Below are 12268 nucleotides of genomic sequence, written 5' to 3'. Positions count from 1 at the left end.
GAGAATAGCAAATACCTGTACCAGTGTACCTGTACCTGTACGTGTACACTGTACATGTACACATGTACATTGTACAGTAGGGGTGTTCAAAAATGACTTTTTTCTCAAATTGTTCTGGCTACTTGAAAAGATTGTTAGGTTACCTGATTAAAGCCTGTACACCAAATTTGGTTCAATTCCAGCCAGTAGCCGCATTGCTACAGGTGAAGAAAGTTTTTTTTATTATATAAAAATAAATAAATAAAATTCGAAATTTTCTAGTCACCCCATGAAATTGTTGGGTTGTCTATACAAACGATGTTCACCAAATTTGGCTCAATTCCAACCAGTGGAAGCGGAGTTATTGCCGTCGAAAAATTTGGAGTTACGAACCACGTTTTAACACGCGATGAAAAGGTGGTTACAGCGCCTGATTCATGGAACAATAATCCATACTTGTTGTAAACGTGGTGGAAGGTTGTTTGGTTATGCATCCTTTAAACTTACGTCAGCGCTACGCCTCAACGAACTCGGCGCAGGCTTCATGTTACAGTATTACGTTGGTACAGCAAGCCGTTCACCTATTGTTCTGAAGTGCGGTAATGTAACGGTGTACGCATTATTTCTCCCAAACCTTCACAAAACGAATCAAACCTTCCGAAATGTAATGTTTCAAGTGATTTAACTGGATCACATCATGCGAAGTGCCGGTCATGAAGTTTTTTGTTTTTCGTACCTGTAATCATTTTCGAGGCAGAAAAAATCATCCACTCAACCTGAAACTTTGAAAGTCGGCATATCTTTGTATGTTAAACCGAATGAAAAGTTTTTTTCGTGTGTAAGTATGGGTATAGTACGAAACGAGCCATGTTCAAACATTTGCTATTCTCGTGCCTATGATTTGATATGAAAAGAACTTAATTCAATATCCAAGCTTTCGCGAATTCGATAATTCTAATTATAATCAAATTTGGGAAGAACTAGTCATCATTTGGAAATAAACCGCGTTGCAATAATTCCAATTAGATAAACCGTGAATATCTGATTTGATACCACATACGAAGAGGCTACAGAGAAATTGCAGAAACAATTAACCAACAATGGCTTGCTACAGTCGCGTGCAATGCTTCCGATTTACAATCGCGCAGTTGAGGTGATGTCACAATGGGTCTTGTGCTGGTACCGAACATCGATAGCACAAGGCCTGTTATATTTGACACCGTCGGGCGTATAATAAACAAACTTCTTAACCGCGTTAATTCGGCGATAACGAACGCAAACGCATCACGCAAATCCCGTAAATTGCGTGAAAATTGCCAACCGGCAAAGGGCCATTCGTTACGCCGCTTCCTAAATACGTAAACACATACTAATGTTGATACTTATTGGCCGTTTTGCCACGCGAAAAAAACACGCCATCGCGGACCGTATTATTGATTACACGGAATCAAACGTGTAGTGAAGCGTTGTACCTTAATTTGCTGAAAGTAGCCCATTTCACACGCCGCCAAGGAAAATCTTGGCAAGCCAGCAGGTAAATTGACAATTTGACGATTCCAATTGTCTGAACAAACTAGTTAGCGAATGCCTGTAATCTATTTCTAATCTAATTTGTGAAATGTTTCTACATTTGCTATCCTCGTGTGTAGCTATAACTGCGCAAGCTGTGCAAGTCTTTAGTAGGGGTTGTCCACGATTAGGCCGAGGTGAAGTCATCACAATATCGTATTGCCGACGATTACTATTTGAGCGTTGGCGAACGCCGTATGTGCGCGCACAGGAATCAGCACGCAGTCAATTATGATTTTGGATTAATTTGAACGCAACACAGGTCACCATCCCACACGAAACAGACTAACCATTAGCACCATAATTACTATAATAACACGCGATAACTACTGTATTAATCCGAGGCAACATGCAGCAAATCTCTCGGCCCAACGCGACATTAATCGCTGCATCATGGCGTTTACGTTCACATAATCACATATCTCATGTGCAGTTGAAGTTGCCTCGGTGTCTCCAACACAGTGTGAGAAACATGTGACCTGCGCTCCGGGTTACAAGAAAACTTTTCACAGTCTGTTTTGTAACATAAATTACAGTGACGCCAATGGATGGTGCTTTTAATTACATATTCGAATCTGATAGAACTAGGGTGGAGACGTGGGATTACGAAGCATACTTGGACTAGAGAAAGTGTTAAGCTTATCTATATGTTAGAATTATATCTATGCCGTACAGTTTTTATTCAAATTAGCCCAGAACTAGAGTTATAGCTACACACGTTTTTCCGAATTAGATTGAATTACAATTGCTGAATTCGTGAAAACTTGGCAATTGAATGAGGATCATTCATATCAAACCAGAGTAAATTGTCATAAGCATGACAATGGGAAATATACGCACAGAAAACTTGGCTTGATTCGCACTCTAGGCCTTCAGTTCTACGGTAGCTTTTCAGGAAAACCAGAAATTAGATTAGAATTAAAATTTGAGAGTAGCAACATTTCACAAATTCTATTACAATTAGATTACCGGTATTCCTCTCTAATTAGTCTAATTACACAACTAAAATTATCTAGCTTTCCAATTATGTTACGAAGCCTTGAACTCGGCAATGTCGGTATTGGTAACGATCTGCCAACTGTATATTTGCCTCAAATCAGCCAGGATATTATGATGCTACATAGCAATGAAAATATACACAGTATGATCCTGATCATCAAATAAAGAAATCTCACGGTTGGATGCTATACTAACTGTCTTTCCCATTATACGACAGTCGCAGCGTGAATGCGCGTGTTTGCGTAAATTGCCGAGAGGCGCCGTTACACATTTAGGTCACAAACCACGAAAATTCGCCGTCATCTGCCGCTCTGGATGATCAGGCGTCGCTGGTATCTTGGTAAAAGCGTAATTTAACCAAATTAGCTTCCGAGAAACCACAACAATGCGTCACGTACGAAAATGGCGACGTGCGGTCGCCATTGGCATACGCGGATACGTTGACCCGGCTGTCGGGGCGTCGCAAGGCAATTCGTTACGGGAGAGTTGGTTTAAAATTTAAATCAATCCTTTAAAACGGGGTGTATATCAGAACGCAGACAGCATTGATGCGAAATGTGTTAAAATTTGAACCACTTCGACCTTTCGTCATCCAATTGAAGGTATTTAGGCTAACTTGCGATAGTTGCTGTTTGCGCCGACTTTTACAAACTGCAAATTTAAATAGTTGACGGTGGACCAACTATTGTTTTCTTCAGAAGTTCTAGTTCTGGTTGCGGATTTCGAAATACGAGTAGTTCTATAGTTGAACAGCTTCTTTAAGGTACAGAACTTCAATATACAATTGAATAGTATATTCATATTAAAATGAACCCGAATATTTTCGGCTGACACTCGTCAGGGGTAATCGTCAGCAACTAGTAGTTGCTGACGATTACCCCTGACGAGTGTCAGCCGAAAATATTCGGGTTCATTTTAATATGAATATACTATTCAGTTCTATAGTTGTAGTTGCGCATTTTATAAATAATTGCAGCCATTTATGGTTCCTAGTTTTTCTGCCGAGACAATTAGAATTGGCTAGTAGTTTGGAAATTGAGTAGTTATAGCTATAGTTTCGCAATTTGAAAGTCCGTTGTTAGGTAACATACTTCAACCTTCACTAATCACTAACACACATTCAAGTGATCAACCATTAACATCTCAAATATCAACAATTCCAGATTAGGATCGCTACAATAGAATTCTGCAGTATCGATGACTTTACTTTAGACCAGAGGTCTCAAACTCAAATGTGCTTGCGGGCCATTTTTCCAGTTTTGACGACGCCGCGGGCCGCAGCATTTATATAGGGCTATTCTATGTCTTTTCAAGTAGGCCTTATTTGGCGGGAATGAATTTTCCTACTGAAAGTGAGCCGATCCAGCATACTTACAGTAAACACACATCGTCAAAATGTGATTTACGTTTGTATCAATTTAGGCCTGGCACGAAAAGAATCATCACATTTATAAATTATTTGAATAGAATTGTTGTACTTGATATATATGAACTATAAGATATAGACACCATGATGGGCGGACAAATGTATGATGCCATCATAAAAGCTATCAGGTTATAATTTTCAGCTACTATGAATATTTTGAATCCAACAAACTGATAATAGAGACTGATCTGATATCAAAACTTTTTAAGTTGAGCATTGTAATTCCAATCCAGGATTCGGGTATACTTCTGATACGTAGGCTATTAATCTCATGGCCAAATATCTTCAAATATAGGAGCAGAAAAAATATAAATATAATATAAATATATTAATGAATGTGTCCTAGTGATTGAAATGTCGGAACGCCGAACGGCCCATTGCTGTTACATCGTTGGAGCGTACCACTACGGTAGCCTACTCGGTACCTTTAAGTGGCCTTAATAACATGGTTTAGCGACCAAATATGTAGGCCCACCTAACAGATTGCCAATGGTTGCCATAACTATATACTTGCTTAGTTAGCGAAATACCAAGCTGCGACCTTCTGATCTATTACTGTTCCCCTGATGCGCGATTAGTTTATTGCGTCCATGGTTCTAACAAATTTACGGCATTCCGAGTCACTTCAAGTCCACTCGAGTCATTATCATTTTGCCAGCGAGTTAGCCCGAGTCTGAGCAATTCTAAGAAAGGTCGCGTCCAAGTCCAACTCACAAATTTCAGTCTAGAATCGTCTAAGGGTCCGGTTTTGTCATCATGAATTGGAAATGTGGCGAAATAGTGAATGTTCCACTGCATGGTAGCGTTTGCAATTGATGTGATAGTGAAGTTTCATGAATAGTTTAAGGCTTTCGGAGCAATTTAAGAGGGAATTTTCACTTTAAAACCTGAAAAGATATATGTGACACTTATATTTTGTAGTGACGTTTGGTGAATAGTTTAAGGCTTTCGGAGCAATTTAAGAAGGAATTTTCACTTTAAAACCTGAAAAGATATATGTGACACTTTTATTTTGTCATATTAATAAAAATCTAAAATGTCGTCGCGGGCCGCACAAAATGCTCTGGCGGGCCGCATGCGGCCCGCGGGCCGCGTGTTCGAGACCTCTGCTTTAGACTGTGTATAGTGGGTGCATAATATTTAAAAATGAGACTTATTTGCACCTGGCGTGTAACGCATCCCAGCCCCATTAAAGTACCTATCGTATTATCAATATATATGTTTGATTAACACCAATACGACCGCAATAATGACGCCGATAAAAGAAATAGCAGGACAGAATAGGAAAGTACCAGCATATCAACATGATAGTTAACGCGCACGACAAGACGCACCGTCGTATCGCGTTTCATTACCAACTCTTTTTTGCGTAACAATTAGAAGATAGTCAACACCTCAATACAATATGAGTGATTACTTTGATACCGAACAAGCAACTACTCCATAAAGAATTCGTTTCATTAGTTCAACCCTCTTGTAACAGTATAGTCAAATTCGCATCTTTTAAGTACAGCGCGGTGTCGATTACAAGGAATTTCAAGTGATTCTGTTTACTCCGTAATGTGGGACGTGACTGTGTGCGAATTCAGGTATATATCTTCGCTGAAAGTGGCCACAAATTCATACTGTGGACACGTCATAAATAGTGATACACAACTTGAAGCCTAATACACTCGATTTTAAGCCCAGCCCTACTAACAGACTCAAATTGAAGCACAGCACACCATTCATGACCCATTTCGTTTTGTAGCCTAATTGATTGGCATTATCTCAAATTCATTGACAACAGTCAAATCAGCTCGCAGTCGGCCGCTGTCATTTCCCTAATAATTACGCGCGCCGGCTAAATTGCAAGGTTCCCGCCCGTTAAGTGTGTGGGAAACACACGCGCTTAACCGTTCGGCAGTGTAATTACTGGAAAACACACTCGCTCACCCTAAAATATGCCACCGAGGTCGGAAAAACGTGCGCGGAAAAGCGATGGATGCCTATGATGAATGATTGTTGTGCTGATCATACTGAGGAATTACAAGGCCGCTCTCAACCCAACCGAAACCTGGCCGCGTTTCAAAGGGTGTTTACGGAGAGGCAGAGTAATTTTTTAATGGTTACGTTCGCGCTAAAGCTATGTAGCACGTTAAGTTCGTGCTTAAAAGCCAGGTTTGTTAGCGCTTCCGATAAAGATCTTCAATTATTCCGACCGGATATTCACTAAGCCGCACCGCAACTAATACTGTTCCAGTACAGTATTTCCGCAATCCACAATCACTCGGACATATATTATCTTGATAAATACAACTACTTCATTACTTGCCATATCTGAATATAACCCAACATATCTTGCTTACCTGATCCCAAAGAATCCACCTGAGGTAGGTTACAGCAAATCGTAGTTAGAATGAAGCAAATCGCGGCTACTGTAACAACCGGCTTTATCCGCGGAGAGTGTTGTTGAGTCATGATCGCGTCCTCTTGAAAAGTGCAGTACCTCTTGCAGTAAAAATCCAAAGGGAAGAACAGAAACGACGATAAGATATCCCGTGAACAGTGCACTTTTCCGTGGCGACGCATTTATGTGTTCATGGCAGAAATGGATCCGGAAGAGATTTTATCACGATGCAGTTTTCGTGGAATAATATAAGTAGCTTTATCTAATCTGGACAAAGCATATGAACTCGTAAGTTGCATCTACGATCAGATTTTCTGTAAATAAGACTATGCGGTAGCATGCTGAATATGTGTTTGCCTTTATCCTCGGATCTAACGAATCAAATGAATATTGATGCAAAAAACGTATACACAAATGACTCGCAAGTTGCGTATTCCTTGTTCAGTAAATAAGGGTATGCGGTAGCATTGCAGAAGACTGAAGAGATATATTACTGATAATCGCCTGATCTATGTGTATTGATACAATAAACTTGATACGCATCTATTAATCAGGAACATTTCATGAATTATAGAACGTTCATGGCTACGAAAATGTGTCAGATACAGTAATAACCACGAAGATAAAACTGCCGAAAGGCATAAACTATGCAGAAGGCATGCCACACGCAAAGATTACAGTACGACCGCAACGTCGATACTTATAATAACTTCAGCCCACGACGCGATGTAAAACGAACTGCCTTGCAGCTTGCAGGGATTCTTTTATTGATTATACTCGCTGTACGCAGAGCAGTTTGAATTGAAACTATCGCAATGAGTAGAGCGATATGTAGGCCTACGATAACACGGCCATTGCCCATCGCAAGCAAAACATCAGCGCATATGACGTCACACGCAGTGCAGTTATCTGTCGACACCGGTTTGAAAACTGACCGAAAGCACTTAACTCCGCATGGAGTGGTCACTGAATGTTTATATTGTGCCGAAGATGTACACCGTGTATCTTACTAAAGGGGTAAGATTAGCTGTGTGACACACACTTGAAAGTCGCGGACATACTTGAGCCTGTACTGAAGATACATCTAGCGACAGAGGCCAATAACGCTACCGGTGCAGTGGGCACACCCCAGACTTGTACAAACCACCAATATAGAAATTGACGACCAATTTACTAGTGTTTTTCGAGTAGTTCTAGCTCAAGTTACGGATTTAATAAAAAATTAGTGGCCAAACAACTAGACAACTCTTATTCAACAATTAAAGAAAGTTAGTTTTAGACCTAGTAGTTTGTTTTGTACATCCTCTACGTAAAGCCATGTTTGCAGTGCAGACTATATATGACAATTACAACTGCATTCAGATCGATGGATCATCATTGAGACTTAATGTGAAAGTAATACCGCGTGATTAAAAGACAGCGATCAAACAAACCCTCCCAACGGTATACTATTTTCATACTTAGACGTGTGTGGTATTGCAACAAACTTTTTTGATTCAAGGTAACGCTTTGCGGTCGCTACAGAACAGGTGCTGAAACTACCCGCTCCCCTAAGGCGTTTTGGCGAAGCAGGTGTTCTTCCCTCAGTAAAATCACAAGAACTTCTTCGATAAAAGTTATCAAGTTTCAGGTTATTGAATTATTGGTATTGGCATGATTTAGCATACCTCGTCGTCAGGTCACGGTACCGTCCGCGTGACTGTGCACTGGTGCAGTGTGCACCAGCGTGGAACATTCAGCACCGTGATAAGAAAATGGCGTTAAAACTAACCGACGAAACACTACAGAGCAATCAAGGTACAATCGAATATATTGATATTGAAATACAACCGAAAGAACATTGTAAATCAACAATAGTATCAACAAATATGACTACGGTGGTATACCTTTGTTGGTACCTTACACCTAGTTGCTGACGAGTGACGATTACCCCTGATGAGTGTTAGCCGAAAATATTCCCGGTTTAGTTCAATATGAATATACTATTGAATTGTATGAAGAGGATATGTACCTCCAGGAATCTCTACAAACAATCAAGATATATGCATCCCATGTAGGCCTTATTTAGACCCTATTTAGGCTTGTCACTGTAGCAAGATACGGGCATTCAGACACAGGATAATATTCGAATATCAACGAGCGTTTTCGGTGGTCATGGTCAATTACATCCCTCGTGCAGATGTGCAGCAATGCGCCTTAACCCACCGAATTAAATGTGCGGATTTTAAAATGCATTCATCAATATAATTATCACGGCGCTTAAAAAAGCATCTTCGGTAGTTACCACAACACAACACGAGCTCTTCATCTCGTTCTCCCTAACGGTAATAAAACCGGCAACCATTTACGACTGAGATAATCTCGTACGGGTAATTCGGTTTGGCTGAGATATTTAAGTGTCATCGCTAAGCACACAAAAAGACGGGGTGATAGTTCGGTTGCGCTAGCCTTGATCACAGACGCCGTAAGTTGGTGGAAGGGAATTTCGTAAATATGAGACTGAGGATTAGGGTTGGTTTCGCCGGCTTATAGTAAAGCACTGATCCAATGTCGCATGCTCTGTAAGAAGGGTCCATTTCGGCATCTCGTTTTCGTAAATGTATCCGGACGAGATCGATTACACTGTGGTGATCTGGGTTCGTAATTTACGGCACGCTGCCTCTTTGAGGAGCAATTTCTCCGAAAGGAGTCTAGTTACACCATAGCAAAATAGCGATTCCTAAAATTATCCCAGCGTAACGTGCAGCACAGGCCTACTCAAGTGCTCAATCCAGACCTTATGTCTCGGTATAAACATGGTGTGTACAAAACCAAATCCATTAATTCATAGAAAGCCTCACAAGGCTATATCTGCACCTTCTTTGTCCAGAGGCATATGCACATTGCACAATTGCATATCATGCACTCATGGTATTCATATGCATTATGCACGGATTGGGTGCCGCTTAACCGGATATTGTATTATAGTTATGTCGTATCGCATTTGTACGACTGTAATTTATTTCACGAGAGTTACAGCTGGACCTTTGCTAAAATAGTTTGGCAGCCCTGTCCCACGCAATAAGCTCAAAAATAAATACTGGTCAGTAATCGGGGAACCGGTGAATTGGTATGGATTTGGTGGTTCGAGAATTCATACCGAGCTGCGGACTGTTGATAAAATATTTAAAATACGATACGATTGCTAATATACAATGTTATTTCCGATTCTCTACTATTTGCTGACGAATACCCCTGACGAGTGTCGTCCGAACGTATTCGGCTTCATTTCAATACGAATATACTATTCAATTATCACTATTGCGTAATAAATCACTCGCGTAAAATTGTCCGTTTTCAAACAGACCACAAGGCGGGTAGATGATATTATATTCTTACGACGGACTTTCCCGCATCAGATTATAATCTGTCCCACCAAAATATTTGGACAATAAATAAGTTATAATTCCTGTTAGAGTCTGGCGAGGCGTATCCATCGGTAAGATCACTACATGACTCAATATCATAAAAGCGACATGAAAGGTGACATCACGGTGAGTAAGAGGTATTATTCGACGCATCGTATTGAAGGCCCGGCGCATAGTAGCAATATTTCATATTATTTCATCGAGACGATTCCCATGAGTCTACTCACTGCTCTAATTGCCTATGGGGCGGGGTATCGAATGTGTTTGTTATCGCGATTGAAATCGAATACGAAAATTAAGAATTCGACAACTGACTGCCGGAGATGAACGCGTTATCAGCCAGAGCTGGAAAAGTAGAAAACTTACAGCTCTTCCTACGAAGATTACAATTATAATTATAGCTACACAGGTTTTTCAAGTTAGATTATTACCAAGACTTGGAAATCGAATTAAATGCAATAAAAGTCAAGGTCAGTACTGAATACATATCAAATCAGAGTTCAGATTAGAATTATATTACTGACATTTCGCTGTAGTTAGTCTTATTATACAACTAAAATCATCTAGTTGTCCAAGTCTGTTTTCAGCAATCACGAACAATGGTGTATTATAGCAAGATTTTCACAGCGTGATAATCGACAGACATTTCCTCTATTGAAAATAATATTATTTTGTAACATGTTTCAACATAATTTCGATTTTACCGAGCTTAACGGAAGCGAAATTACATTATAGTAAGATAGAAGAACTTGTCACAGAATCTGAAAAAACTAGCTTGCACCGTTGCACAAAGATACAGTCGAATGGATGGCGTGAAATACGGAATCATATGAACTGTCTTTAAGAGCCAACATTGACCTACAAGCATATCAGAAGAGATTTGTAGATACAGAACTTCAGTACACATTTACCGTAATATATTATTAATTGTATACAAACACAAAGCTTATCACTCTCGCAACGCAGCAATCTGTCGGCCGCTACCTCCCGCGATCGCCGAGATAAAATACGCCCAGACCCCGCAGAATACCGACTAGTTACCCAGCCGCAAAGAAGAAAACGGTTGTGCTAGCGTCGCGAATACCATGTCGGTAATCAGTTCAAAACGCATGAAATCCTTGCAAGTCACACGCAGGGCACAAGCAAAAGTAGCTACAATCCTCAACTTTTTTAGTTACAATTGGATAGTAGGTTCATATTGAAATGGACCTGAATCTTTTATGCTGACAGCTGACACTCAACATTGGTAATCGTCAACAACTATTAGAGATTTGGAAAGAACATTGTATATACCCTGACCAGTGTCAGCCGAAAATATTCAGGTTCATTTCAATATGAATTGAATATTGAAGCTATGTACCTCCAAGAAGCTTTTCTAGTCTCGTCCTGACTTAAATCCCGTGTATTTTAGTGCATTCTAGTCTAGCGTATTCTAGTCTATCTGTTCACTGTAACGCGACTGCTTCATGACGACACAACGTATAGCTTATTCGCTGGACAAAACCGCCATATCGAAACTGCAAAACGTCTCTCTGCTGGAGTATAGACTGTTGTTCGCGCCTCAGTTTACGAGCGCTTACCGATAAAGATAATAACTCGTTTCGAGCAGCGAGACGAGTGCCCGTCGGCGGCAAATTATCTTTTTCAATCCAGTAGTTAGAAAGTGCGGACGCCTGTGCTAACTATGCTTTTTTCGGGAGAGGCAAAAATGAGATAATCGCGCTACTCGGTGGAGCGTTTGATCCCGAGCTGAGAAGTGGCGATAACCCACAATCGCAGACTTCAAACCCAGTCCAGAATGGCGAAAAAATTTCTCTCTCAGTGCGATGCGAGCGGTTGCTCTTACCAGAATATGCGCAATATAGCTGTACCTGAACTGCGAGCAATTTTACAACAAAACCAATTCGCCCTTTTACGGTATCTACACTAGGCCTGCCATATTTTCAGCACACGAAAAGATAACAATTTTTCAGGTAAGTAGAATTGTTGCGCTGGTGTTTGATGCTATTTTACGTTTCATTGGTAGTTGCAGGCAAAGTTACAGAAAACAGACACAAAAACAGCTAAACAAATTCATTTCTCATAATCAGCCCATGAATACTGTGCGATTTCCTTATCCTTTGCTAATAAGGGTCGTGAATTTTTTTACTTGAAATATCATTGAAATTTTGTACAGCCGTCAAGATGCTCGAAACTTACCCAAATAATAGGCTTTCTCTTTCTTTGCGCAATAAAAATGTGCGTTGAACATTTGCATTATGGGTCATAATGCCAAAGTAAAATTGCTCGGGTTTTAACTGTTCACGAAGCATTTCTCGTTGAAAGTACAAGCTGCTAACTCGAAATGCGGAAAAAGAGGACATTTTTTACAGAGAAAAGGCGACCAATCCTCCCAAAAGAGGACATATTGTAGGTCTTATCCACACGATTGGTGCGGAAGGACCTGAGATAAATTACCGGCTTTTTACCATAAATTCACATAAAATGGTACTGTATTTA

General features: G+C 40.3%; 1 protein-coding gene across 1 annotated transcript in view; it reads right to left on the bottom strand.

Annotated features, from left to right (window-relative positions):
- LOC145437702 (uncharacterized) overlaps positions 1-10511 on the bottom strand; it is a 42781-nt gene extending 32270 nt beyond the window's left edge. The window contains exon 1 of the mRNA XM_080314984.1: positions 6322-10511. Within this exon, the coding sequence (XP_080171110.1) occupies positions 6322-6544 (223 nt within the window). The 5' untranslated portion in view covers positions 6545-10511. The remainder of the gene's footprint in view (positions 1-6321) is intronic.
- Positions 10512-12268: the final 1757 nt, after the last annotated feature.

This window comes from Botryllus schlosseri, chromosome 4 (assembly GCF_051294905.1).
Source record: "Botryllus schlosseri isolate E-star chromosome 4, Bs_hap1, whole genome shotgun sequence".
In the NCBI taxonomy this organism is placed as follows: Eukaryota; Metazoa; Chordata; class Ascidiacea; order Stolidobranchia; family Styelidae; genus Botryllus; species Botryllus schlosseri.
The sequence above is the reverse complement of the archived record's forward strand: the minus strand, read 5'-3'. Positions and strand labels throughout refer to the sequence as shown.